The sequence below is a fragment of the Aspergillus sydowii genome, assembly GCF_001890705.1.
Source record: "Aspergillus sydowii CBS 593.65 unplaced genomic scaffold ASPSYscaffold_5, whole genome shotgun sequence".
Taxonomy (NCBI): domain Eukaryota; kingdom Fungi; phylum Ascomycota; class Eurotiomycetes; order Eurotiales; family Aspergillaceae; genus Aspergillus; species Aspergillus sydowii.
This window is the reverse complement of record NW_024467863.1, coordinates 98,864-126,274: the sequence shown is the minus strand read 5'-3', so window position 1 is coordinate 126,274 and position 27,411 is coordinate 98,864. Positions and strand designations below refer to the sequence as shown.

The following is a 27,411-nucleotide window of genomic DNA, read 5'->3' as shown; positions in this document are numbered from 1 at the left end:
AAGGGTAAAAAAAAAGGAAAGGGAAAAAAAAAAAAAAAGCAATGCCTGAACGATAAGATTATTATGCGGAATAGTCACGCACTTGGTAGCTCGGCTTTCGCAGTTTATTCACGACTGGCGGCGGCTCGTCGACCGGATACGGCGGTCGCCCGGTCGCGGCTGCCGGCGCATGAGCCGGATGTAGTCCTGGACTCGGCATTGGCATTTGAATTCCTCCAAGTTCTGCAGTGTCTGGGTAGGGGATTGGTGTTTTGGGAGGGATGGGCGGAGGCCCCGAGTGTGAGTGTGAGTGCATGTGGTCGAAGCTTAGGCGTGGAGGCGAGTAGGCTTGCGATGTTGGACGGCTGGGCTCATTGGAGCTGATGATGTCGCTTACCGATGCGCGCCCAGAGGATGGGCGGATTGCGTCTTGCGGTGTTGGGTGCACGGGGAGCTTGTCGTCGTTGGGCTGGAGTTGGATGAAGTCGCCGGGGAGTTCCGCGGGGAGCTCGATCGCGTCGGGAGGAGGTGGTGGGGGTGCGTGTGCGGGTGCAGGCGATGTTACTGAGAGACGAGGGCTGGGAGCTAGCGAGGAATGGTCATCTTCGAGTAGAGTGCTGGGGTCGTGTCCGGCCGCAGTGTGGGCTTCGAGACGACGGTGCATGCGTTCGATTTTGGCAAATTTAACGCTCGCGTCGAGTATCATCTTCTTCACGTCCGGCCGCGAGAGGTACCGACGGGTGTTCGTGCTAATGTCTGCGAGACGGTGCCATTCGTTCATGCCAAATTCGCCCACTCCAACCTCGACGTTTAGTCGGTAGTAGTTGTCCTTGCTCACGTTGCGCTTGGGGAGATGCTCGCGGAGCATGTCATGATGGATATCCTCGCAGCCCTCAATCTTCGTAATCAGCCGGCGGCGTGCCTCTGCGAATGTGCCTAGGGCATCGCCAAAGAAGTCCTCCCACCACTCATGTTGGCGATTGTTGGTGTTAGGAGGACGCTTCCCCGTGCCTACACTGATAAACACTCCAATCTCACGTCCTGGCCACTCGTTGACAACTGCTTCGTCTAATATTTGTGGCGAGGGGTTGTATGTGCCCGGACCTTCGTCAATGAACCAATGTTGTCCGATCTGAATGGGCTTGAAAGCTAGTCCGGTAGCCGAAGTTGCGCGGCCGGCCTGCCAGACCGTGCAGTTGTACTCGGGCGCGGGCTCCTTGCGGGAGTCGTAGGATCGAAGGAGCACTGAGTTTCCGCCCTTGGTCGTGCCTCGATACAAGGCCGTAACAGCCGTCTTTGTCCGGTTCTCCCGATTATCATATAACAGCGCATCTGGATTTCCCCATCTCAAGCCATTGATGAATGCGGAACTGCGGTTGTTCATCGACGAGTGCGTCGTACTCTGGCTCGCGCGACTTCCGGAGCGCTGCGGGATGGACGTCGTCGAGAAGTTTGGGCTAAATGGAGCGTATGCCGGCGATGTCGGCGACGTAGTATCGTTCCCTTCTGCTTCATAAATTGTATGTTCTCGTACACACTCCCGGATGGCCTCTTCGAGTTTCGACGCCTTGAACAAAGTCGAGCGAAATGGAATGCCGGCGAAAGTCTTGTCGGTTTCAAACACCCGGCGGGTCATGCGCACGTAGACGTCCTTGCATGTTTCGAGGTCGAGGCGTAAGCGGCCGAGCATCAGTGCGATTAGACCGCCAGTACCGGTACCGGCGATAAGGTCGAAGTAATCGCATGGTTTGGGAACCTGGTCGCGCCGGGGGGGTTTTCCTTCTGCCTCGACATAGACGCGATGCATCAGTTCCTGGAGGAGGATGAGCATGGAGTATCCTCGCACGCCACCGCCATCTGGTTTCAACAGTTAGTTTCGTCATAGTAAAGTCGAAGTCGGCGGGGAATAGCTACCGAGGGACAGGACCCTTAGCGGAGGACCCTTGGTAGTATCTTTACGGCGAACTTGATCCATGGCGATGAAGTCCGAATTTTGAACCAAAATACTGGTAAGGAGAATGCAGGCTGAGGAGGGGAAGATGAAGTCGAAGTGGTGCAGCCAAGAATTCTGTGCACAGCCGCAGCTTCAGGCGAGTTTGTCTCAGCTGGTGGCTAATTTTGTGCCTGACGACCCTCTCGTCTCACTGGCCACACTACGATTCGCCTACTCGGTCTCATTTAACGTCACCAGGCAGCCGTATTCACTCTAAGCTGAACTATCTCGCCGGTTAGCCCAATCCGGGCCAATCTATTCAAGCCGGGTTAGTCACAGACTCACCCCAGATTCTTCGGATTCTGGAAATCTTCTCGAAGCTGAACTTACCATAAACAGCCCGCTCATCCATCCGCCTCGCCACAACAACATCGTCGCCGACGCGAACCGTCTTCAGGTCCGACTTGGCATCCAGAAACCCATATCGTCCAAAGATTGGGCTATATTTTGCGCCCTTGTCGACCCTGCGATCAGCCATGAGCTTCTTGAATACCTTTCCCGAGTCGCCCGTCCCGAACTTCCCAGTAGCAAAGTTCACGTTTATGCTTTGGCATCTCGCACAGTTGGCTGTCAACAACACGCGGATTTGAGAACTACCAACAACCAACTCGGCCCAGAAGTCCTCTTCGTACGCCATTTCTGATCCTTCAACAACTATGTTTGCCCGGAATTTCCTCCTATCCATCTCCTCATCCCCCTCCAACCGACTGGAGACATTCCCCACCGACGTCTCGTTAATAACCAAGAGCGCTGCTGAATCCGCAAACGTGATGCGATCCTCTCTCCCAGTTCCCGTCCTCCAAATAAACGAAAGATATGCTAGTCCGCCCATAGCGACTGTCGCGCCAATACCCACACCGGCTTTCCAGGAATGATCATAGCCCAAAGCACCACCAGCCACAACCACAGACATGGGCATGCTCGTCGCCGTAAACCCCACCCAAAGAACCCCCAAAACAACAAGAAGCGCCGCAAAACCCCCACCTAGGTCCAACTCTCGCTGAATCTGGTTCTTATGCGCGACGTGCTTCGCCGGCGCAAACGTCCCCAACACAGACCTACTATTCCCATCCCCCAGATAAGCCAGCACAACCTCGTACCCGAACCGCTCGCTAAGCCACTGGTTGTACTTTGCGCCCATGTTATACCCTTTCGTCGGGGACCTGTGCATCACGATAGCCAGCTCGTCAAGTCCCCTTGTGTCCGGGGTAAGCGGGACATCGATCGTGTCTCTGTGTTTTCGTTCTTTTGCAGGCCCATTCTCATTTATCTGCTCCTCCGTCTCAGACCCAGATCTAGGATGATTATATATAATCTTTAATCTGCCCCTCTCGTCTTCGCCATCAACCCCCGGTTCAAACAATTCCGTCTCAAATAATGCCATCTCAGGCAAATGCGGAATGTGCATGTTCTTCAGTGTTGTTTCACCTTTGGTTTCCGAAGGTATGACCTTCAGCAGCATGAAACGGCGGTCATATTTGAAGCCCAACCGCGTCACCTGGGCTGAGGTAAGGGAGACCCCGCGCAGGGACTTTACGGGGTAGACGTAGATCTGGGTTGGGGAATTTGTTGGGCCAGTTAGCTTATGTTTTGAAATGACTGTGATAAGGTATTGTTCTGGGAGCATGATTTTGATGAGTGGGTTGGAAGGGGAGTTGGTAGAAGATGCACCTGGCTGACTTTCATGATAGGTAGGTGTAATTATGCATATACAATTCTTCCTGTAGAAGTTCTGTAAGACTATGAAATCGATGAAGATTTGATGGATAAGGGGGGTAAACGCGGATAGAAGGGATGGGTCGTGGTATGAAGAGCTGGATGGTTACATGGCGATAGATGGAGTGTCTTAAACTCGGATCCGACAACGGATGCGGAGGAGTCCAACTCGATCGAGAACGGCCGTGGAGCTGGAATCAGTGGAAGTAACCCTGTAGTTTCCTCCCGCCTCAATGCCACATTCCTTTCCTATTGCGTTATCGCCTTGGCAATAAGCTTCTAGCTCCTATCAGGTTGAACAAGTCTATTGGATGTAATGACTCATCTCTCGTGAGAAAGTTGCGGTCTTGAATATTGACCTATCGTGTTGAACATAATTACATATAAACTTATAAAGGGAATCTACTCCTTCTTCCATGGGAGACTAAACGTGCCGGCCCAATCCTCGACTTCCTGGCGCAGCTGCACAATCTCCGAGATCTCCTCACCGTTACCTACATATTCTAAGAATGCCTTGACAGTGTTGGGGTTCTTAGCGCCCTTGGCTGCAGCAGCTTCCTTAGCCGGCTTGTCCAGCTTCTGCGTGATCGTCACTGCGCGGTCGACAATGTCTGCAACACGGCGGAAGTCCTCCGGCTGGAACCCGCGGGTGGTCATAGCGGGGGTGCCGAGTCGCAAACCGCCAGGCTTCAGCGCGGACTTGTCTCCCGGGACGGTGTTCTTGTTGCTGGCAACACCACAGAGTTCGAGCACGCGCTCAACACGGGCCCCGTCAACACCGCGGTTCTTAAGATCCATCAGCACCAAATGGTTGTCTGTGCCACCGGACACGATGTTGTAGCCCAGGCCTCCGCTGCTTGTCGGGCCACCCAGACGCTCAGCTAGGGACTGGGCGTTGGCCAGGACCGTCTCCTGGTATGTCTTGAATTCAGTCGACTGTGCCTGCTGGAGGGCCACGGCCAGCGCGGTGATGGTGTGGTTGTGAGGGCCACCCTGGTGGCCTGGGAAGACGGAGGCATTGATGGGCCCCTCGAGGTCGTACATCTCTGGGTTGCCCTTCTTGTCCATCCTGCGGACGCCCTTGCGGAAGAAGATCATGGCTCCTCGTGGGCCACGGAGAGACTTGTGCGTGGTAGTTGTCACAACATCAGAGTGTAAGAATGGCGAGGGAACGACGCCGGCAGCCACCAGACCAGAGATATGTGCCATATCGCTTAGGAGGTACGCACCCGTGTTGTCGGCAATCTCGCGCATGCGGGGGTAATCAATCAAACGGCTGTAGGCTGATGTGCCGGCGATGATAAGCTTTGGGCGGTAAAGGAGGGCCTGCTTTTCGAGGCTATCATAGTCGATCAGACCTGTTGACTCGTCTAGGCGGTAGGGGAAAGTCTCGAAGTATTTAGAGATAAACGAGATCTTCTTCGTAGGTGTCTGATAGCCGTGGGACAGATGACCACCATGCGGTAGATCCAATCCCATCAATCGGTCGTGTGTGTTGAGGAGGGCGGAGATGGCGTATAGGTTTGCGGGGGAGCCGGAGAGCGCTAAGACGTCAGCAGAAGACCATCAACAGTGAGAAAAGACACCCTTACGTTGAACGTTCACCCCCCACTCTTCCGGGCTGAGACGGAAGGTCTCAAGGGCGCGCTGCTGACAGAGCCTCTCGGACTCGTCGATATGCTCGTTTCCGCCATAGTATCTAGCGCCGGGATATCCCTCGGAGTATTTGTCTGCTCGAATTAGCATCGCCCGCAAGAGCAACCACGGTGGACGTACTCTGCATAACACTGCCCAGCGCATCCAGAACAGCCTGAGATGTGAAGTTCTCTGAGGGGATGAGGTTGATGAAGTGCTGCTGTCTTTTTTTCTCCTGCAATGGGTGAGCTCATGGGCCCAGGATAGCGGTTGAGGGGAAGCTCCTACCTTCTGGAGAATGTTGTAAACCGAGGGGTCGGCCTCTTGGAGAGGCGCGGAGAGCAGCTGTATAGCCAATTAGCTGCATGTTTCTCACTTTTTTTTTTTTTTTTTCCGAGTACTCGCTGTGTGGTTTCTCACCGATTGCTGGCTATTTGACGATGATAACATACGATGCCATTGCACTGAAGGCGGTCGGTACGCGGAAGCAGGGCGCGGGAGGAGGCGCGAAGCCTGACGACCACAGCGACCAAGCATGATGATTCGCAACTTAAAGAGGTCTTTCTCTGACAGAATTGGCGAACGTGGGAAAGAAGAAAAGAAAGAAGTATAAGTAGATAGGAAGAGACTCCGCCGTATCGTCGGACAAGGTGACGTCCTGCCGTTGCCCGCGGGAAGCTGATGCGCTAGTCCATGTTTGGACTAGCATCTCCGGACTGGTCGGTGCGGCGGGAAATTGATGATCCGCCCGCACGCACAAAAATTCGTCTTCGGTTCGCGCTTCGCTTCCTTTCCTCTCCTCATCACACAACTAAATCCAAGATGACGAACGGCGTTATCTGGTCAGCTCTCGCGGAAGTCCAGCTCGCTGGACATCCCGGGCGATGCGGCCATGTCCCCGCCTCTCACCATCCATAAGGGGCAATGAACCATCAGATTGGAAGTGTGTGATAGCCTGTCTGGCACATTCCTCGGCATGAAGCGGTGGGGAGGATACGGGGTTAGTTTATTAGGAGTTCGGTCGTATGCTACAAGATATGGAGTCCAGTTTCAGGGGTTTGAGAGGACGGAGTAATAATTATCAATAATAATATACACTGTAGTCGTGCAACTATCTTGTGCAGTTGTCAGTTGATGATAATTGATGTCGATCGTCAGAGACCGGATCTCGACTCTTCGAGGCTCGACATGAAAGAGTTTGCGTTGATCTCTTCGTGTCCGTGATCTGTTCGTGTCGGTGATCGTCTGCTTGTCGGTTGGTCTAGACTCGCCACTCTGCTGTCTCGTTTCCCACCTCAAGACAGTGAACTCTGAAGTTACGCAGGAGTGCCCGACTCGTCAGTCTTCACTGAGTTGGCATGGCTGCAAGGTACAAGAGTTACTTTCGTAGGGACTGCGGTAACTGAGCCTGTGATCAGTCTGTGTCACTCTGACACGCAGTGCCTTGAGACAGACAGTGTCAAGTGCCTGCAAGGGACGTCCAGGGACACTTGGTTTACTGAACTTTCTTCAAAAAACTCAATAATAAGCACTGACTGAGTCGGGGCAATAGTCATGTCCAAAAATGGTTCGCGAGTCCAAGCCTGCAGAGTGCAGGCTGACCTGGTTCCGTGGTCCGCCGGCGATCTGAGGCCTTGTTCCTGGAGTGATTCAGGTACCAACAGGCAACATGTCCCAGCAACTCCAGTGGCAACTGTGGTCTACATTTCCTCCGGTTCGACGCACGCCTGAACTCGGATGGATCTTGTCCAAGGCCCGTCAGGGCAGGGAACGTGGAGAGAAGAGCAGGGCGCCCCTATAATACTGTAGCAATAACATGAAATTAAGATCAGAGGGCGAGTCAAAGGAAATTAGCCCAGAAACGCCTCCACCAACAGCCCCTGACGCCGCGACGATTCGACTGTTCAGACCAGACTAACGCACTAGTCTCGACGGCGCTGCCTGTTCCTGGCTTGGGGTCTTGGGCTGCGTGGGCTCTGCTGTTTATATGACTCTCCCCCGTTCCTGTTCTCTCCCTTCTCTTCTTCCCTTCCTCAGCCCGTTCTGCCTCCATCTGCCAAACGCACTCACTCCCGGTTTCCAACCGATTACACTCTTTTCACACCCGTTGTTTATCAACATCCACTCTTTAACCCCAATTAATTCTCTCTCTTAATCAATCTTTCACAATGAAGTTCTTCACTGCTGCTGCCCTCTTCGCCGCTGGCGCTACTGCTGCCCTTCAGGGCGGTGGTGCTGCTGGGAGCTCTACCGCTCAGCCTCAGTCCACCACCACTGTTGAGGTCACTGAGTACACCACATACTGCCCCCAGTCCACTACTCTGACTGTCGGCACCGAGACCATCCCCGTTGAGACTGTACGAATCACTTCCCAAGTAGGTGATTATGAGTAAATGCTGACTTGATACCAGCCCGGCTCCGTCACCCTCACCAACGGCCCTTACACCGTTCACCGTCCTCTGATCACCACCACCGTCACCCGCTGCAAGGCCTGGTATGCCCACCGAATCCCACAGTCTCTCAGACCTTCAAAATCTAACTTTTCTGCAGCTCTAGCTCTGCTACCGTTGCTCCTTCCAGCTCCGTCGCTACTAGCATCCCTGTCATCCCCTCCGCTGCTCCCACCGGTGTTGCCCCCACTGGCGGTGCTGCTTCCAGCACCACCCCTGCGCCCCCCACCTTCACTGGTGGTGCTAGCCGCGCCGCTGCCGGTGCCGGTGCCGTCGCTGGTCTTTTCGGTGTTGTTGCTGCCCTTCTCTAAGCGCCTCGCCCTCTTCTGAGCGGTGTGTGTTTTGAGTGAAAATTAGGGTTGGAGAATGGGACAGTCGATCAGATGGGTTCGCGGTCTGGTCGATGCAAGATCAAGATGGTGTACTACTTGCTATTCATCCCTTCTGTGTGCGGTTGGCTTGATTGATTGATTGTTGAGTTGAGTTGATTAATTTATCGATTTGTTTTGGTCGATGAATACGACAGATACCAATACCTCCTTACTACTTTATTTCGAATTGCTTATATCTTTTACTTCTTGTACTTGACGATTTGACCTGGCTGTTTTGTTTCATTGTGTATAAGCTAATTGGGTACATCTAATGCTGTTATGCTCCGAACAAATTCCTCAACATAAAGTAACTGTTTGAATTCGTAGGCTATCAAAGTTCTCGTAGATGGTTTAGATATATCCCAAAATATCTATATATAAGTTGTAAGGTGGGTGCTATGCGGCTACAACTTCGCCCTAACACCCACCTTAGGGCTTCCCTGGAAATATTCCCGGACCCTCTCCCTTGCAACATCCACAACTGCCCTATCCTCCACCGTCGGGGGCACGCCAACTTCCCTGTCAAACTCTCCCTTCGCCCCGTTTTCCACCAGTTCTCTCAACACCCTTCGTAGTGTTTTCCCACTCCGTGTTTTCGGAATTATCCCCAGGCCCTGGATCATCCCGCCCAGCGACGCAATTGCGCCTATCTGTTCGCGAACGAGCCCATTCACGCCTTTTAGGAGATCTTCGGATGGTCGCGCCGGCAAGTCGCCGCTGGGTGGCTTCTTTAGTGTAACAAAGGCAAATGGAAGGTGACCTTTCAATGGATCGGGAATACCGACGACGCTCGCTTCACCTATTTCCGGGTGTGAGAGGATTGCTTGTTCGATGGAACCTGTTTTGGGTTAGATCTAACCAAGTATATGTATAGGTGGTAGGAGTGGGATAGGGTAGATAGATACCTGTGCTGAATCTGTGGGCTGCTACGTTGATGATATCGTCCGACCGCGACATGACGTGGATATACCCGTCTTGATCAATCATGCCGGCATCTCCTGTGTCTAACCAGCGACCGTCGAACCGTTTGAGATATCCTTTGTAAAATCTGTCGTCGTCGTTGAATAGCCGTGTGAATGCCGTGGGTGCCAGAGGCGTTGCCATTACGATGTTACCCATCGTCCCTTGTGGAACCTCGTTACCCTCGTCGTCCACAACTCGTACATCAAAACCTGGCATTGGTAAGCCCGCTGACCCGGGACGAATCGCCAAAGGTGCGATATTATTCTCGTCAGATCGTGGTGACACTCGTCCAACCGCGCTTCGCAGTGCCAGGCCAGAAATAGGAGACCCGGACTCGGACGACCACCAATTGTCTACTACGAGAGCCCCAGGAGCAGCGTGCTTGGTAAGAAGATCTTGATAAGCACGCACGATACTGGGCTCGCTCCGCTCCCCCGCGAGGAATAGAGCACGGACGTGTCGGAGGTTACCGTCTCCAGCTACTTTTTCAAAGTATCTGCTATCAGGATCTTCCTTGCGGATAGCACGAAGCGCCGTGGGTGCAGTAAAGAGGACGTTCGCTTTGTGTTCTGCGACGACCCGCCAGAATGTGCCTGCATCCGGGGTGCCGACTGGCTTGCCTTCGAACAATATAGTCGTCGCGCCGACCAGCAACGGGGCATATAGGATGTACGAGTGTCCTACTACCCAGCCAATATCTGAAGCGCAGAACATAACGTCACCGGGTCCGTGGATGTCGAACAGGTATTTGATCGATAGACTAAGCCCGACGGCATGCCCGCCTGCTTCTCGGACGACCCCTTTGGGCAGTCCGGTAGTACCTGTTTGGTCAGTGGCAAGTACGACAAGACGGGTCTGGGGAGCATACCACTGGTATAGATGATGTACAAACCATCCGTGCTCTTCACTGGCACCGGCCCAGCACGAATGCCGCGCATCCTCGCGCTCTTCACAAGCCGGTTCCAGTTCCGCTGGCCGTCCAGCTTGTGAGGGTTATTCCATCGCAGTTGGTCACGCTGCCAGATGAGGACCTTCTCCGGCTTGAAGCTGCTCGCTTCAATGGCGCCCTCCACCAACGGGCGGTACGAAATGGGCCCTTTCGCCCCTTCAATCCCGCATGATGCTGTCAAGATAGCCCGTGGCCGCGCAGCCTCAATACGCTGCGCCAGCGACTTGGCCGCAAACCCACCAAAGACAGCCGCATGAATTGCCCCCAGTCGAGCGACAGCCAGGGCACCGATCAATGCTGCCGGTATCATAGGCACTGCACCGCAGTGTAAGCCTTCAATTCTCTTGAAGAAAAATTAAAAGAATTAAAGAATTAAGGCACATACTATAAATGATAACCACATCGCCCCTCCGCACTCCCTCCTCCTGCAATACACCAGCCAAGACTTCGACCTCGTCCAATAGCTGCCTGTAAGTATACTTTTCTTTCTTCCCCGTCACCGGAGAGTCCCAGATAATGGCGACATTATCGCCATTTCCGTTGTGCACGTGACGGTCAACACAGTTATAGGTAGTAGAGATTTCGCCGTCAGGGAACCAAGCCCAGGACTCGTGGCTGGCGCCGCTGGGGACAGTCTTGGTCGAGCGGCTGATTGCACGTGATGGCTTGTGGTGCCAATAAAGCTGCTGTGCATGATGAGACCAGAAGGCCTCCGGGTCCTGCAGTGAGGTGGCGTGGATGGCTTGTTGAGGGTGTGCCATTGTCAGCGGGGTCGATAACCAATAGCCGATACAAGTCCAGTGTATACGGGCTATACGTGTATTTAGGTTTTCTGCAAGAGGTGTGCAATGTGGAATCCGTTACTCGGCACTGCACAAATGGTGGATAGACAGGTGCGTAGCTTGTGTGAAGTATGGACTAGTAATAACTCCGCTCCGTACCTAGGTAAGACAGCTGTAAACGGGGTTGGAAAGTGGGAGCCAGCGGAGGTCGATAGTCCTCCGGAAGGGGGTTCGGCAAATGATCCTGGTCTCAAGCAGCGATTTTCTCCGCAGCTAGGTAGGAGTATTGAATTGAGTAGGAAGAGGTGAACAACGCAGACAGAGAGACCAACACAAGAAACGACAGTTGTTCAGGTTCATAAGGCCGGATCTAACCGTGGAGATGGGAGGCAGGAGAACAGACCGAGGGTCGGGCGGAGGGAGAACGATGCTAGTGCAAGACGCAAGTCCCGGACGAACAGCGAGGAACTGCTAAATGGCAGGGGGCCAAAGCAGGCTGGAAGCAGCGAAAGCACAGGGCAGCAGCGCAGCTTTCCCCGCACTCTCCCGTGGGGAACTCGGATGGGACAGTGCCACCCACTATGGAGTCATAACCGGCACGCGGGCTTTGCTTCTCGGATTCCTAACTTTTTTCGATCGATTGCCACATTGATTCATTAATTGGTTGATAATATTGATTATTATTCGAATTACCGGGATTATGATTACATGCAACTCCATGGGCTGAGATGTACCCCAATTGTTATACATTCTAGCTGTATGATCGTATCATTGATGTGCAAGCTTCTATCGGCAATGCTGTGCTCATCAATATTCTGGGTGCAAATGCATCGAAATTCACAACTCAAAGCTCAGCCGTAGGGTATCATATCGCAATGCCTGCTAAACGGTCGACTGTCCTCTTTTCTTGCACTGCTTCGTTCTGTATCCATCACTAGCGCTTCACCCTCAGACTGCGTCCACCTTCCATCGTTCTCGCCGAGACGACGGCTCCTTTGATACCCAGAGGTGGGCATAGAGACAGTATGACAAACAACGCACGGATATTCGCGGACATAAGGATATAGGAGCGGAAAGATGAGGAATCAGGGAAAGGGAAAATGAGAAATGGTACGCCGTAAGAAAAAGTGGAAGAATATCGTCCTTGGCCCTTAGCCCTTTGAAACACACGGTAAGGATCCCCTTCACATGTCCAGACACCTGCGATCGAGTCGAATAAAGGAAAAGAAAAATCGGCCTCCCAAATAAAAAAAAAAAAAAAAAAAAAAAAAAACCATAACCCTTGCATCAAGCATATCCACATATCCACCACCGCAGCCATGGGCTCTCGGCCAAAGGAAAGAAAACGAGGAGCGAAAGATGGCGAGCACAAAAAGAGCTTGAGGACCGGCAAGGCTTCTGGCAGCCAATATAGACAAGAGAAGGATATCGTCATGGAGCAAGCTCGCATGATTTGTCTAAAAAGTGATTTGAATAATAATCGTATGAAGAAGTTGCGACGAGCGAGTAAAGTCAAACAGCAAACAGCCGTGCGCCGATCGCAAAAAGTGACAAGATAACTGGACGGACGTATTTATGTTGTTCGCATGGGAATTTGATAGACGATCGGATAATGTGGCCATGCGAAACAGCTCACAAGATTCTACACTTGAGCCCGCTGCGATGTCGAGAACGGTCGGGACGGAATGATTTAGGATATTCAGGCCCCGAATCACGCATCTGACCTAGCCCAGTCGTCCGGCGATGATCCTGGGGTCTTTGCTGTTGTACGCGCTGGCTGCGCAGCATTCTGACGACATCATAGAACGCCTTTTCGACGTTGATACAATTCTTCGCGGATGCCTCGACAAACTCGCACCCTAAATCTTTGGCAAGCGCTTGACCTTCCTGAGCCGAGACTGCCCGCTCGACAGCTTTGTCGCTCTTGTTGCCGACTAGCATCACGGGAACTGGGAGCGGCGGACCCGATGGCGAGCTCATTGGAGAGCCCAGATAGCTGGCGCCAGATGGTGAGCCAGAATTTGCTGATTCCTTGACCATCTTGATCTGATTGTAGAATTTTGTTATTCGGGAAAAGGACGCACGCGACGTAATGCTGTAAACGAGAACGAACCCCTCGCCGTCTCGGATCCACTGGTCGCGTAGAGCGGTATACTCCTCCTGGCCGGCAGTATCGAGAACCTCCAGCATGCATGATTGCTGATCGATCACCACCTGCTTTCGGTATGAATCTTCAATGGTCGGATCGTATGTTTCGACGAAATGGTTTAGACATAACTATGAGTAGTACGCCTGTTCAGCCTCGAGAACACCACTATGGGCGGAGAGTCAATGGCTAACCTGAATTGTGAGCGCCGTCTTTCCGACACCACCATCCCCCAGCACCACCAACTTATAGAGTGTCATCTTTCCGGCCATGGTGACCATAAATTGGGCACCTCTCTAAGGCACCTTTTGGATTTGCGAAGTAATAGATGAAGAAAGGAAGAGACAAGAAAGAAAAAAAGAAAAAAAAAGGGAAAAAGGAAGAGTGTGGAAGTTAGAGGAGGGCACCAGAGATAAATGAAGATCGAAATTCGAGGGGTGAAGGAGGGAGAAAATGAAAGAGATCTATCAGGACTCCGCGAGGAGCACGGACTCGTGGAAGCGGAGAGGTGCGAAAAGCTGGACCTGGAAAGGAACGGGCTATTTTGGTAGTGCGATTAGCCACCGGAGAAATCGACCTGGTTGCTTTAGGCTGCTGGCCCAACCCACATGCCAATGCCGGGAAAGAGACAGGGATAATTTTTTTCAGCCGACTAGAACCACGTACCTCACAGTTGGGCTGCAGGAGATTCACGGACTGTGCTCCTGGGGGTTTATTGGAACAGGAGAGTAGCGAGGAGGGGAAGCGAGAAGAGGAGAAAGCCGGCTCTAACTAAGGTTTTGGACTCGAGCAGCTGTCGCAAATAAGCGGCCACCAACGACTGCAAAATGGTACCAAACGGCGTCGGATAAAGAAACTCTGCTCCGGATGTGCAGGCGGTTGCAGGGGACCAAGAAAATATAATAAAAATCGAATCACATAAAAAGGCAGCTGGAATAAAGCTTTAGAAATAGAAAGGCAGGATTCCCAAACTTCGGGAGAGGCAGGCTTGATCGCGTTTGGTTCTGCCACGTGAGGGGAAGCAGAGAATAAAGATGATCAGCTCGACGCTGGCTTTTCTAATCTTGCTGGTGAGTCAAACGGTGGGGATGCGCGCGAGCCCAAGGAGGTAAAAAATGCTTGGCCAGCAAGGAGTAGCTGGGTATTTCAGTTCAAAAGCATGGAAAGCCGCGGAGGTGGGAGAAAGGTGGAATTAGGTGGTGTGGTAAATGTGATGGTAAATCGGGTGAGGAGAAAGTGGAGGGGAGAAGAAGGTCACTTTGGAGGGGCCAGGAAGAGGACGGAAAGCGAAAGAAAAGGAAAACGACCAGGCCTTTCTGATAGACTTGACACGCCGGAGGGAAGAAAACTAAGAATTGGACGCGATGATCTCAGACTGGATGGATCGTAGGGGGGAGAGCTGGAAAGTTGAGTTAGACAACCTGGAAAAAGTGGCGTAGTCTCGCGTCTGGGGCTGGATCATGGCAGTCAGTCCGCGACCCACGATAGGAGCCTGCCATCCCCATGCATTGGTTATCATATTTTGGTGGCTATTATACTGATCTATCGTTATTAATCCATAGCGAGTCTGCGACCGTCACTGTCAGTCACGCCAACATATCTTTCTCAAGCCGGCCCCTGCCGTTAACAATCCTGATCGTTTCGGAAACCCTTAGCTCTATCTCACAAAACATCATGACTTGGGTGTTTGAGAGTTGGGTTGGGGTCAGGAGAGCAACCTTCTCCGGCGCCCTCTGAACCTTCTACCTCAACCGCTGTCCCACAATAAATCAACAGTCCATATGAAGGGGACAGTCTCGGGTAGACACGAAGCTGTTCCAGAGCGGATCCGAACCAGAGGCTCCCCCGTCGACCAAGACTTTGGGAGATACGTAGTGTATCTAACCCTGAATGGGTCCAGTTCGCCCAAGAGGCGGGACAGGAATTATTCAATTTCAATCCCAAGCCTCGATGTGCCGGCTTACTATTATTTGGTTAACGTTTATAGAGTGGCACCATAAGGAACCCCCCACTGCACAAGTGCACAATCTCATCCTCCGCTGCTACCAGCTTCGGGACAGACTCGAAGGATGGCCGTTGGCCTTTTGCTGCATACTCCGTATTCAATTATTCATCGACATCAGGTTACACCGGACTCCAACCGGAAGGATATCGAACATTCCGCGGCGGATAGTGGCAAGGCTAATACCATCTCCCAGGCTCCTGGGTCTTCCGATTCCCGAAGCCTACGCATCACCCCAGGAGTCGTGTTGTCGGATGCCGAGTACGCCCTCAAGGAGGGGCCAACTGGGATAAGCATAAGCCATCGTTTCGCGGTACGACGGGACAATATTCCGGTCTAGAAGACTGACGTTACGTTTAATCGCCCCGCCCAAGGAATAAATGGCATTACGGCAGCCTGACGGAGAAAGGATTCCTGTCCAGGTCCTTCCTTTTTGCGTGCTCTTGTTTCCTGGTCGCCTCGGCTTGAAGAGATGGGCAGACGTATACGGAGTACAGGACAATCACTTACCAGGCAGGGCTAGATTCAGGATCCGAAGGGTATCTCGGTCTATGTGGGGTGGCTTGGGAGAAGTTCCACCCTTGGCCGGCCCCCTATTGGCACCGTCTCCAACTTCTCTTGGCCTTTTCCATTGGGAGTTGACCGGCCTGCTTCCAGCGAGAAGTGACCTTCTAATCCGTCATCATTATTTGCTATCGTCTGCCCCAAGAACGGAGGGAAGTGCTATTATGGAGGAAACAACATGTGTCAGACTTGCGTTTTCTCCAACCGCGATGGCCCGGTCAGTGCTGCTCACGCTTGGGCCGGTGCAATGAACGTCTAGATGGCCGGCCCGGTCCAGAGCGGGAGAACGTTCCATCAGCTAGCAGGGATTGACCTATTCCGCTTCTTCTTCGTGGAAAACCAGACACAGGACGGGATACCCGATAGAGGAGCCAAAACTGTGCTCACTGCTAGTGCTCAGTGCTCAGCTCGCTTGATGAGCCTTGGAGCGGAACACAGGATTTAGCCTATAAATCTCTACGCTGAAAGGGGAAACCGCATCCTAGCTCTGGAGCTGTGCGTTCCTGAATTAAAAAACGATAGTTCTTTTAATTCTGCCTGCCCAACGCAGTGGGTATTATCATATCGCTGCAGAATTGCTTCAAGTCGGATGAGCCCGTGAAGAGAATGATGAAACTGAACGTCCCTCCCAGATTCAGAATTGTTCGAATTCAGCGCTAGTTGTTGCCCGTCCCGTCTTCTCTCCCACGTGGGTGGGTGAAGAATCGTATACCGATGTCGAGCGTTTTGCCCAACGAAAACTCACGGACTGGATGGCAGTCCAAGGGCCTACGATATTTGCAACGAGTCGATGGCAACTTAGTGATACCCAAGACTACACCGAGGGACGCGTCTTTTATTATAATATTCGTACATTATTGGTAGTATCCCCTGTCAATTTTTGCTATCATTACCCCATTATAATTCCCCCTGTCTCTGGCATACCCCATAAAAAAAATAAGGGGCTTAATATTTGCCGGCATTCCTGTCAAACGCGGAAATGTCTTTGAACTGGCCTCAAGACAACTCGTCGAAAAAGTAAGGGAGAGAAGCCATATTTACCCTTGAGTGCGGAATGAATTGTGACGATACTCTGGACTGCTGTAGGAAGACTAGCTTGCATGAACATGCATGCGTGGAGCATAGATTCGAGAACTGCTGCATGATCTGAGACCAGTGCTGCAGCGCATGCACTCTAATCACACCAACAGTTTTCCCCAGTCCAGGCCAAAGGCCGCGGCAGCCGAGCATCAATGATCAATTGTTGTCTTCAGGGGACAGGGGCTCGTGTTGCGCCCACTGTAAATTTTCATTTAAGTGTCAGATCTATGGACCTGCGAGCTGTCATTTTTTGAGCATTGAACCTTTTGAGGCCCATTGCGAAGGGCCCACTATTAAAATTGAGTCCGAACTCCGAAAGCTGTGATCACACAAGTGAGGGTCGGATCATGGGCGTTTAATCTGATTGTCCACAGCTCTGCAGTTGAGCTATTATTTTGCGAGCGTTCTTTAGTGGAAGCTCTGCATAGTCGCAAGAAATACTGATCGGCTGCTAGAAGGCGTTTTCAAACCTGGTTTGGTGGCTTTTGCCTTGAGGTTCCGTGATACCCGATTTGAAAGGATTCCAGACACTGGAGTCGAGTTAGTTCGGTTTTAGGTTAGCTCCGCACAGCGAGTGAAGGCCGCTGATTCTCAGATACGGTAGTTTCGTATTGACTGATGCCAAATTGAGAGAGGGATATGGCGTCGAACAGAACTGTTTCCGGCTGCCATTTCCAGGGAGGCAGGCTTGGGCCTTGTACGGTTGTCCGCGCATGGGAACCTGTGATTGAGGGATCCGTGGATGCCCCGCCGCCCCGCACAAGCTTGGGATGACTGATGATATAACTCTTAATTTACTCTTTCCTTCGGAGGGAACCGACAACATTCTCTCCATATTGGGATCAACTCTTCTCTGTGATTTCGTTGACCACTGACCAGTACTTCTGGCGTCAGTTTCAATAACTGGGTGCCCTTGTGGCCCAAGTACTCGGAGCTGGGACACTCTATTTCACGATGGTTTCCTTCAGTTATGCAAACGCTGACGATCTGCATAGGATTTCCGTACTTTTGGGGCCGCCCTAGAAAACCGAATACCCCCCTTATTACTGTCACAAGGACGGGCTGAAATGTAGAGAAAATGGTAAGTGGGTGCCGAATTGTCAAGCTAAACGCCTATGCGACACGATAACACTCTGCAGAAGTACGCCTAAGCCGTGGGCAAATTCTTGAGGTAACTCGAATATACACCGAATATCAATATGATTAAAGACATGGTGGCCTACGCCTCCTGAGGCAGGATATCCGGCTTCGGCCCCCCTGGAATGACTAGTTGTGAACTTTCGATGCCTTGCTTCTTCCCAAGTGCTGTCAAATAACCGAATTTGTACTGTTGAGCACAAGTTGTATCAGTCGTCACGTCCTTGTGTCAGAATGGCCATGTACAACTTACAATATCGAAGAATGTTGTCTTCTTGAACGCTCCCCCGTTTGTCTTCTCTGATTCATCATAGTACAGCCTGCGATACCACCGGTCAATAAGCGGATAATCATGCCGGATCATCTTCAAGTTGCATTTGAAGATCAGGTAATACGCCACGTCGAACCGCGCAACCGTTGTATACAGCCTGACATCTGCTTCAGTGATGTGCTCTCCAAAGAGATACGGCTGATGTCCTGGCCGCGCCAGATGCTCCTCCACACGACCCAATGCTTCAAACAGCGGGATTAAGTTCGACTCGTATGCTTCCTGCGTCGTCGCAAAGCCAGTCTTATACACTCCGTTATTTATGCGATCATACACCCACTCATTCATTGCATCAATCTCCTTTCTCAGATGCGCGGGGTACAGCCCGCCGCCAACCTTGCTCACCTCGCGCTTTTGCTCCGGGAGTAAATCATCGAATTCCGAGTAAAACATACGAATGATCTCGCTGCTCTCGTTACTCACGATCGTTTGCCGCTTCTTGTCCCAAAGCACCGGAATCGTGTACCGACCCGAGTATCCCGGATCTGCCTTGAAATACAGCTGGTTCATCTTCGTAAACCCATACAGCGGGTCCTTCTTTGCAGAGCCGTTCCGCCCGGAGAAAATCCAGCCATCTGGACCGAGTTCAAAATCGCAGACGACGAGCTGGATGATGTCTTCCAGGCCCTTGAGGGAGCGGACAATATTAGTCCTATGCGCCCACGGACATCCGTAGTTAAGGTAAAGCACGTAGCGGTCTTTTTCCGGGGGGAATTTGGCACCTGCTGAACGCGACACCCAGGATCGGAAGACGGAGTCTTTGCGGCGAAACTGGCCGTCACTGTCGGCATGCTTGTATATCGTGCTATTCTGGTGGATATTGGTAACTGTAAGTTGGTTGAGCAGGCTTAGGATGGTATCTTACTGTTTCACCTGCCATTATGTTGTTTTGTATGTCGGCTTCTATACTCAACACTTTGAAAGACACTTGGTGCCTTCGTGGTTCTATTACTTAAACAAACAACTGGCACACCTAATTATTAATCGTCAGATTCCGGTAGTTACTTCCTGGTCTCTTCACGGTTGTGATTATGAGATGCTGTTCTAGGATTTATAATCAAGAGTCAGATTGTATGGACGGCGTGACGTCATGGGACATATCATCAAAGGGCTCTGGGCTCAACTCCTGGTGATTACGGAAAGCTTCCGCTACATGAATGGATGTGTTGAATGTAAACAGAAGACCATTATGTATTAGCCAACTACAACTTTCTAGTGGTCATCCGTCGAGATACCTAGCTGTCTCGCAACCTCTATGAACCCATCCGAGCTCGTCTCTATCTCTACCGCTAAATCCACGTACCCCTCGTCGATGGCCTGCTGGAGGTTACCAAACTCCTCTCCAACACGCTCAACGTAGATTGTCCCAAACCCGCATCCCTTGGCCGCCTTTAGATCTTTCAGGTGCGCTGCGACAAGCGCACACTGATCCGGCTTGAAACCTAGCTTCTCTGCAGCCCCAAGGTACACACGAGGTGATGGCTTGTAGGCACCGAAGTGCTCCGCGCTGACAATGTCCGTGAAGGGCAGCGGCCCATACTGCACAAGGTCCTCTAGCAGTGATACGTTACCGTTAGACAGTGTACTCGTGCGGAACTTGCTATTCAGCAGTTTCAAGCCCTGCACGGTGTCATCCCACGGGTCTAGGCGGTGCCAGCACTGGACGAGATCCTTCAGCTCGCTCTCTGTGAACAGATCTTCTAGCTGGCGTGTCCGTAGAAGTTCAACTAGAGCGTTGTAATGGTGCTGATCAATAGAAACAAACTCGTTGGAAGGGTCGAATGTCGCTGTGAAACGGCCATAAGACTTGCGCCAGTCCTCGGCCATGCTGTGCCAGTTGTCATCTGTCATTGCCGACGCCTGTGCGCGGACGCCTGGGTCAAGGGATTCTCGGGTGTTGCGGATCGCACGTTCGCTGGCTTCTTGTAGAGCTTTCGTGACACATGTTCGCCAGCGGACGGTGGTGCCGAATGTGTCGAAGAAGAGCACCTTGGTTTGCGGGTTGATGGGCATGTTCGCGTTCTGCCTTTTGTTCCCCCCACGAATATATGTGCCGAACGAGCGAGTCCCTGAAATCGCTTTGCACGGTGTTGATTTGTGTCTTTTGACCCAGGCGACTTTGTGGGAGATTTGGTCGAAAATTATTGTTGTTGTTCAAGAGCGAGCGGATAGTTAACTACGTAAACTAGTTATCGTCATACGAGCTTAGTCATTTGCGGGGTTCCGAAGTTCAGATAACATAGTGAGGTTCGTTTGTTAAGTATTGTTTGCTCGGGGATGATCGCTGTCAATGAAATGAATACAACTTTTGTGTTCAGACTGGTGACCACGGATTGATACCGACACGTCCTCAAGACCCGACCTCAACCCCCATCCGAATGACCTGCAAGACAAGAAGCTGCTTTTCCGAGCAAACACATCTGTGCCGCAGGGGCTCCCATCCCATCACACTATCACCTCGCGGAGTGTTTCAGGTTGAGAACTATATCTGCTGTTTGATTTCTTCCTGCAAGCCCTGCGTTAGCTGATAGGGGCCAACCAGTCAAGGTTTGTTAGTCGCTTGTTGTCTCTTTTAATAATGATGACAGCTGCAGCCGACCCGGTTGGGCCGATGATCCCAACGGCGCCTGGAGGCCGACTTGTGTCCCTGTCAACGAAACAACCAATGCTGCCTTCGGGCTACCGGCTCTTGATTGTCGAGATCATTGAATGATACCTGTGCACGGCTCCGATAACGAATGTAGCCACGCGTTGACAGAGAATTGTCTGGACTTGGGATCCTCGAGACCCAGACAGAACTCAAAACCTTCCATGCCGCGTGGGGTCCGGGCTCGACAGCGCCGGTCTCGCCTTTGATGGACTCTCTTTGTGCACACGTTCGCTCCAACTTAAACTCGGTTAGCGCACATCCAAACCAAACCAGCAACAAGCCAACAATCCAATAAAGAAAATCAGCATCTTCATTGCAATCTGATCAATAACAAAGTAAAATAGAGGAGGCAGGTCCCTCCCTCCCAGGGCTGTGCGTCAAAGCCGTTGCGCGCCTTGCAGCTGTTACAAGTACAACAAGGCCACATGATACGATAATTCTGTTATTCAACTTTCCGACAAAGTCACTCCATAAGCGGCGTTAGTCACCGCGATACACTAACTAAGGGGTTTGCCTTGATGTGACGAATATTTTCAGACTTCAGAGTGATAGTTAATCTACGTCTAGTAATGGACTAACTCCTTCGTAGAGTGTCGGTTCTCCGGAAGCGCATCGACTCCATTCTCATTTTCGAGGCGATCGTTGAGTGGTGGTCTCGCGCTGGCGAACCGTGGAAATATGGGTGGAGAGCTCTATAAGCTGTGGCGGAACCAGGGATCCCACCTCAAGAACAAAGAAACCGAGAGATGGGATCGGGCAAAAGGAGTAAAAGGAAAACAATGGGCAAGGAGAGAGTACACCTTTGTCCTCACGGGCAATATATTGAGCTGGCAGAAGGTCAATTATTGCAGCTGATTTGTTTTTCTATACAGTATCCCAGATGAGACAAGACAACAGGTCAATTGGCCAACAAAACAGCGAGACCAATGTACCCGTGGCTTTTTGAGCTCAAGTCAAGCCCGAACAAAGGACGACGGAGTCCTTCAATCAAGGTCTCGATGTTTGCTCGTTGGGCTCCCAGAGTCCCAAGGTGAAACACGGACCATGGGCTCTCTGGGAAATTGCCTAGTGACGATCGCGCCAAAGCAATTTGTTCCTCCACGTCCTTTCCGCATCTGTCGGACGACCGCGTTGCTGTCTCGGAATAATCTCCAGTCAAGTGCGATGCTGGTTGAGACTCCGTGGCCGAGGCATTTCTTCTCGCCCTCAGTCCTAAGGGAGATTTCTATGCTAGAAGAACGCCAATAATCGCAAACACTGAATCTGCAGATTTCGAGGAAATTTATCTGACTGAACTTCGATCCTCAGGAGGTTTTCATCTTCCGAAGACAACCAGTGGAGTCGACGCCTGGTTGACGTGAACTTCTTTCACGCACTAAACCCGTACTTCGAATAGCTGTTGGCGATGCTTGTTAGAATTGTCGCGCCGTTTCCTTTATAATGAGCTATTATTATTTATATCCGGTTCCGCGGCGGTAATTGGCTAGCCTCTTTTCTTCGCCCACGGACTTTTTCTCCTTTTTGCTTCATTTCGCGATAGTTTCAGATCCGTTCTTGTTTTCCCCTCCCCCTTTTCGTCCGGATTGATTGGCCCTGGATTTCCCCATGCACAACGACTCCTTCGCATTCTGTGGCCATGGCCAATAGTGCCCCTAAATCTGGCAGATCACTTTTGTCAGCTTTCCTCAATTTGCCATCTGCGCGACGGGCTGGAGACCATACAGCTCTAGTGGGGAATGAGTGGCCCCTTGCGAGTCCAGTCCGTGGGCTTCGCTTTTCCCCATCCCCTAACGAACACCCCTGGACGAAGCTAGCAGGTAACGAGCTCCCCGAGAATCTTAGCATGGTCATGCCGAGCCCATCATGTCATCTGCTCGCCCGTCGCCGCAAGGCTCAGTTGGTCCTTAACGCGAACCAACAACGGGCGACTCCGTACTTCGTGCATCTGACTGTCCCCCCTCTTTCCTCAGATCTTGCTGTGAAAGGCGAGGGATTGGACGATAGACAAAGTGAGGGTCTTAGGGCCACGCAGATACCGTCCACTCGTTGATTGTCGTCGTGTACATTTATTTCTCTACTTCTAATTTCTATGCTCTTTGTCTCACCTGCTGTTCTCACGACTTCTCCCTCCGTGACCCGAGTCTTGCGATTCAAAATCCCCCACTAAGAAGAACAACGGGGCAGTTCAAATTCCCAGTCTCGAAACGTCGGGGGTCTTCAAACTAGGCATTGATCTGTGCACGGTTCTAACTGCAGGTACCAACTCTGAATGCCCTTGTGACTCTCCTACCGCGTTTCGACTCGAACTCAATCGGCTAATGCATGTCTCAGAATCGAAGTAGCAACAAAGCCCTAATTTATACTCGTCGCTGCTGGTCAGCTTCTGCGTTCGCTTCACGGCTGTTTCCACGCGCTTTCTTTTCGATTATTGGCGAGACGAAGCATATGCCGAGTCAATGGAAGCTTGATAACACGACAATTTACTCGAGCATTTACATGAGAACCTACCACTGCGGGCCTTGACCCAGGCGTTGTGTACCTCTAATGGTATAGTTGCAGACATCATGGCAATGCAAGCTATCTACCAAAGCCCGCCAGCTGCGAGTGCATTTCCAACACCTTCTACAACCCCGAAGCGGCCTCCCTCCACACATGCACGAGGAGATTCCTCACCAGGCCCTACATCATCGCCCGTCTCCCTCCCAAACAACATCTCATCCCCCGACGGGCGCAGCGATTTCGACGACGTTGTAGATGAAGACGTCATATCCCCATTGGATCCGCGAAGGTTTACACCAACATTGCACGCCTCCCTTGTCTCCGAGATTCTTGCATTACGGCGAGATGTAGAGAGCAAAACGAAAGCTATCGATGTTTTGGAACACACCCTCGACGAGTCACGAACAGAGAATGAGGAATTAAGCGAACGACTGACCAAACACTCGAGAGAGTCACGATCACTAAAACATCAATTACAACTGTTGGAAGGCGGTAGCTCATCGGCCCTCACAGAGTTAGCCAAAGAGAGGGACGACGCGCTTGATGGCATATCGGAAGTTCGCAGGAAGCTCGAGCAGGCGCAAAAGAAGGCTAAAAGCCGAGAGGAAGAATTGGAAAGAAGTACGAAATTATGGACTCGTGATAAGGATGTCTGGGATGGTGAACGCAGGAGTTTGGAGCGAAAGATTCATGTGGTTGAGGGTCGTCTCAAAGTTGTTCTAAATGAAGTTGCCGCTGCCCAAGCTTCCGGCTCCAGGGAGCCTATGTCAAACGATGGGCAGGATGCGATGAAAGAAGCATCTACCGGAAAGGACAGTGACTCAGTAAGCAGATACTCGAGCAGTCCAGGGCGTCGCAGGACCAGCCTCACAAGCCTGAGTAGTGCAGGTAGCGATGAGAATGCGTTCCATGATGGCCGTTATTCGGTTATGAGCGCTGCAAATATGCTAGGATCCCAGGCGAACCTTGCAGATGAGCTTGCATTCGACGAAGACGATGAGTTTGACCTTGATGATGAAATGAACACTCAGTCTCCCGAGGCACTTCCCGAGGAGCGCCCTGCTTCTGTCCATTCTCAAATGTCTCACACGATGGGCATGGATGCCAAAGCGAGAAAGATACTCGGTCTCTCTCTCAACGAGAGCGTGGATGGCCATGCCGTGAAAGCAGAAGAGCATTCGGAGCTCAAGGAATCGCCGCCTATTGTTCAAACACCACTCGTTGAATACCACGATTCTGGTGTTCAATACTCTCCGCCTCCATCGCCTGTTCTCTCTCCAACGCATGATAAGCCGATTGAAGAGGGTACGGAAGATGTGAATGACGTGAAACTATCATTATACCAAGCAAAGGACAGCAGCACGTCAACTTTGGCCATGGATATGGTGTCAACTTCGTCCCAGACAGTCGATGATCTTCCTACCCCGCCATGGACGCCGAGAGTCGAAGCACCGTCAGATATAGAGATTACCATGGTTTCGGCTTCTGTGCAAACAGACTCCCGAACAGAATCTGACAATGAGCCCGAGCCTGCACATACCCCGGCAAAATCAGTACATATGGAGGTTCCGATGATTGCAATTCATCCTCCTGTATCTGAGCCGCCTTCTCCCCGAGGGAGTGTGGTTCTGCCGCCTCAAACCAAGAGTGTTTCATGTCAGGCCAGCTTTGAACCAGTCAGGGATACCCGAACGACTGGTATCCAAACGGAGCCCATCCGTATTGATCAACGACCCGTCAAACTCCCAGCGAGTCTGCTACCGTCTGCCATCCCGAATCTTCCCCTTAGCACGGCTACACAAGAGCACCATATTCAGCCATACCACGCTCCGCCTCCCAGGACAGTCAAGAGCGAGAGAATGCGGCCACCTCCTGTGGTTGAAATGCCAACCGATGCGACAGCACCAGGTAAACCTAAACATGTTCAAGCTTACCCAGGCAATAATGACAACGGGCCATTGTCAGGCGACTCGAAGCTTAACCTGAGGCGGCCTTTGCGGTCAAGCAGTCTTTTCGCCGGCTTCGAACAAACAAGCGACGATGAGTCGCCCGAGGCCACTAGAGATGTGTTCACCGATGATGAGTTGCTTAATCGACCATTCGCATCATACAAGGTGCGGAAGGGCAAGCTCGTTTCTGCCAACGAGCGCCGCCGCAGTCTGGAGGAGGCCATGCTGCCGGATCTTACTGAGGATCTCGACTCCGAGTCTCACTTTGAGGGAGGAGCCGAAAATTTATTTCCCAGCCCGCCAGGGTCCTCTTGGTCACGCTCCGGAGCTCTAGGGCCCCGGCAGCAAGATATACGCAAAGCGGCAATGATCTCCAGCGGAGCAGCGACGCATCAGAAGATGCGGATGCGTAGCCCAAGCGAACCAAGCATCGACAGTGGCAGTGGTAGCAATGCTTCTAGCGTCGCACCTCCCTTCCCTGTCCCTATCCGACTCAGTTCTAGGAAATTTCCACAACCCGGAAGTGATGGATGGCAGAGCCCTACGCCATCGCGCAATTTCACCGATCGCCCAAAGCCAGGTATTGTTCGTCGTCCTACCCTGCGGCGTGTCCGCTCAGCGGCGACAATGTCTCAGTCAGACCAGACGGACCGGCCAACCACCCGCTCGTCCCCCGCCATGTCAATTTCTTCGTATGCGGCGGATAGTCCTCAGAACACTCCCCTACCATTCGACGATATCATGATACCACTGCATCAACAAATCTCTCACGGGCGACAGGTTCGCCGACCAAGTGCATCGCAGCACCGTGTACATGAGCGGCATGAGTCAACATCAACGTCGGTTCAGCCAACCAGTGTGGTAGATGCCATTGCGCAAACCATGGTGGGAGAATGGATGTGGAAGTACATCCGCCGGAGAAGATCGTTTGGCGGAGACAGGGACAACTGGGAAGGCCGTAATGCCGAAGAGGTATCTGCCAGCATTACCAATAGCGGAGTGAGGCATAAGCGATGGGTCTGGGTGGCGCCGTACGAACGAGCCGTCATGTGGAGCAGCAAGCAACCGACCACTGGGCCTGCGCTACTTGGCAAGAGTGGTAGGAAATGTAAGTATCAAATGTCTGTGCGGGATCGGCCAATTACTGATTTGAGTAGTGGTCATTCAATCCGTCCTCGATGTTAAAGACGACAACCCATTACCTAAAGGATTCAATGGACCGGCACAATTTAATCGTTCCATCCTGATCCTAACCCCTCAACGAGCACTCAAGTTCACAGCCACTAGCATCGAACGTCACTACGTTTGGTTGACGGCGTTATCGTTTCTGAGCCACTCGGCAATGGGTGTTCAAGACCTCGCCGCACTACCAGTACCGAAGGAAGAGTACCCCAACCCAACACCTACAGCAGCTCTCCGCCGTAATCCAATTCGCGATTCCATCCGAATTGCCAAGGGTCGCCCGCGACCCTTCCCTAAGGGCAAGAGGTCCTTTACCAATAACCACCCAGAACCCGTACCTGAGCTTCCCGCCAACCTTGACGTTGGGGTGAGGGCCTCCGAAGATGCAGCTGATCCGCCGACGGTGCCGCGGTTCTCAAACCATTCGCGCAAACGCAGCAACACGGCGCCGAGGATGCCGATCCCGAATATCCGCAGTTTTTCTAGCCAGAATACGATGCCATCAATGCGAAGCTCTCCTGATGCGACGGGCCCGCCGTCATCAAACTCTCATGGGCTGAACAGCGTGCGGAGCAGCTTTAGCCATCGTACTTCGGAGACGAATAGTGTCCGGACGGGAAACTTCTTCGATGCGATCGGCACCGTACGCATGGAGGCTTTTATTGACCAGACGGAGTCAAACCGCTACCGGCCTGGACCCGCGCGGCGCCATACGCGCAAAGCGTCAACTCCTTGGAGTATGAGCCAGGGAACGGGATACCCGGAATTGGACTCTCCCTTTGAGGAGAGCGAGTATCGCCATGATGATCCATTCAGGGGATTCTAGACTATGCTTGCAATCCCGTGTTCTATCTTCATTGTATTCTATTATCATTTGATATCGGAGTTGTGTTTACATTGATACCATCTAAGCGAATTTGTTCGGGACTGTATATAGAACCCAAAATATCTATATGAATACAGATATAAAGTTTATTTCCAGTAATAACCTTGGACTGAGCTTAAGCGAAATAATAACCACGGCTCTACCGCATGG

At 52.0% G+C, this 27,411-nt stretch overlaps 9 protein-coding genes across 9 annotated transcripts; 3 read left to right on the top strand and 6 right to left on the bottom strand.

Moving 5' to 3' along the window:
- Nucleotides 1–61: 61 nt before the first annotated feature.
- On the bottom strand, nt 62–5,668 carry ASPSYDRAFT_150938 (uncharacterized protein; the record flags this gene model as incomplete). Its single annotated transcript, XM_040842057.1, has 8 exons — nt 62–1,836; nt 1,894–2,063; nt 2,299–3,704; nt 3,836–3,900; nt 4,114–5,232; nt 5,281–5,418; nt 5,465–5,558; nt 5,612–5,668. Coding segments are annotated over 8 exons (4,824 nt in total), but the record flags the coding sequence as incomplete, so codon positions are not given.
- Nucleotides 5,669–7,491: 1,823 nt separating this feature from the next.
- On the top strand, nt 7,492–8,084 carry ASPSYDRAFT_89188 (putative GPI anchored protein; the record flags this gene model as incomplete). The annotated part of the gene is made up of 3 exons (XM_040852125.1): nt 7,492–7,680; nt 7,735–7,817; nt 7,874–8,084. 3 exons carry the CDS (start codon nt 7,492–7,494, stop codon nt 8,082–8,084), a joined length of 483 nt encoding a protein of 160 aa, XP_040702243.1.
- A 464-nt stretch (nt 8,085–8,548) lies between these two features.
- On the bottom strand, nt 8,549–10,817 carry ASPSYDRAFT_150726 (putative acyl-CoA synthetase; the record flags this gene model as incomplete). Its single annotated transcript, XM_040842031.1, has 4 exons — nt 8,549–8,982; nt 9,050–9,928; nt 9,976–10,371; nt 10,442–10,817. 4 exons carry the CDS (start codon nt 10,815–10,817, stop codon nt 8,549–8,551), a joined length of 2,085 nt encoding a protein of 694 aa, XP_040702242.1.
- Nucleotides 10,818–11,468: 651 nt separating this feature from the next.
- On the bottom strand, nt 11,469–12,462 carry ASPSYDRAFT_944948 (uncharacterized protein). The gene has a single exon (XM_040852975.1). It carries the CDS (start codon nt 12,286–12,288, stop codon nt 11,773–11,775), a length of 516 nt encoding a protein of 171 aa, XP_040702241.1. The 5' UTR covers nt 12,289–12,462; the 3' UTR covers nt 11,469–11,772.
- An 8-nt stretch (nt 12,463–12,470) lies between these two features.
- Nucleotides 12,471–13,256, bottom strand: rasB (Ras small monomeric GTPase RasB; the record flags this gene model as incomplete). The annotated part of the gene is made up of 3 exons (XM_040842138.1): nt 12,471–12,611; nt 12,657–13,115; nt 13,179–13,256. The coding sequence occupies 3 exons, from the start codon at nt 13,254–13,256 to the stop codon at nt 12,471–12,473; spliced, it is 678 nt and encodes a 225-aa protein (XP_040702240.1).
- Nucleotides 13,257–17,849: 4,593 nt separating this feature from the next.
- On the bottom strand, nt 17,850–18,975 carry ASPSYDRAFT_31110 (uncharacterized protein; the record flags this gene model as incomplete). The annotated part of the gene is made up of 3 exons (XM_040844840.1): nt 17,850–17,957; nt 18,021–18,905; nt 18,961–18,975. The coding sequence occupies 3 exons, from the start codon at nt 18,973–18,975 to the stop codon at nt 17,850–17,852; spliced, it is 1,008 nt and encodes a 335-aa protein (XP_040702239.1).
- Nucleotides 18,976–19,307: 332 nt separating this feature from the next.
- On the bottom strand, nt 19,308–20,108 carry ASPSYDRAFT_31109 (haloacid dehalogenase, type II; the record flags this gene model as incomplete). The annotated part of the gene is made up of 1 exon (XM_040844839.1): nt 19,308–20,108. The coding sequence occupies one exon, from the start codon at nt 20,106–20,108 to the stop codon at nt 19,308–19,310; it is 801 nt and encodes a 266-aa protein (XP_040702238.1).
- A 2,079-nt stretch (nt 20,109–22,187) lies between these two features.
- ASPSYDRAFT_944929 (uncharacterized protein) lies at nt 22,188–23,092 on the top strand. Its single transcript, XM_040852974.1, has 2 exons — nt 22,188–22,997; nt 23,077–23,092. Exon 1 carries the CDS (start codon nt 22,382–22,384, stop codon nt 22,793–22,795), a length of 414 nt encoding a protein of 137 aa, XP_040702237.1. The 5' UTR covers nt 22,188–22,381; the 3' UTR covers nt 22,796–22,997; nt 23,077–23,092.
- A 217-nt stretch (nt 23,093–23,309) lies between these two features.
- On the top strand, nt 23,310–27,201 carry ASPSYDRAFT_89183 (putative nuclear migration protein; the record flags this gene model as incomplete). The annotated part of the gene is made up of 2 exons (XM_040852124.1): nt 23,310–26,301; nt 26,351–27,201. 2 exons carry the CDS (start codon nt 23,310–23,312, stop codon nt 27,199–27,201), a joined length of 3,843 nt encoding a protein of 1,280 aa, XP_040702236.1.
- Between the last annotated feature and the right edge of the window lie 210 nt (nt 27,202–27,411).

Bases quoted from the DNA above. Each gene is read 5' to 3' on its own strand.
- ASPSYDRAFT_944948 (XM_040852975.1), bottom strand. From the start codon at position 12,288: ATGCGAGCTTGCTCCATGACGATATCCTTCTCTTGTCTATATTGGCTG.
- ASPSYDRAFT_944929 (XM_040852974.1), top strand. From the start codon at position 22,382: ATGGCCAATAGTGCCCCTAAATCTGGCAGATCACTTTTGTCAGCTTTC.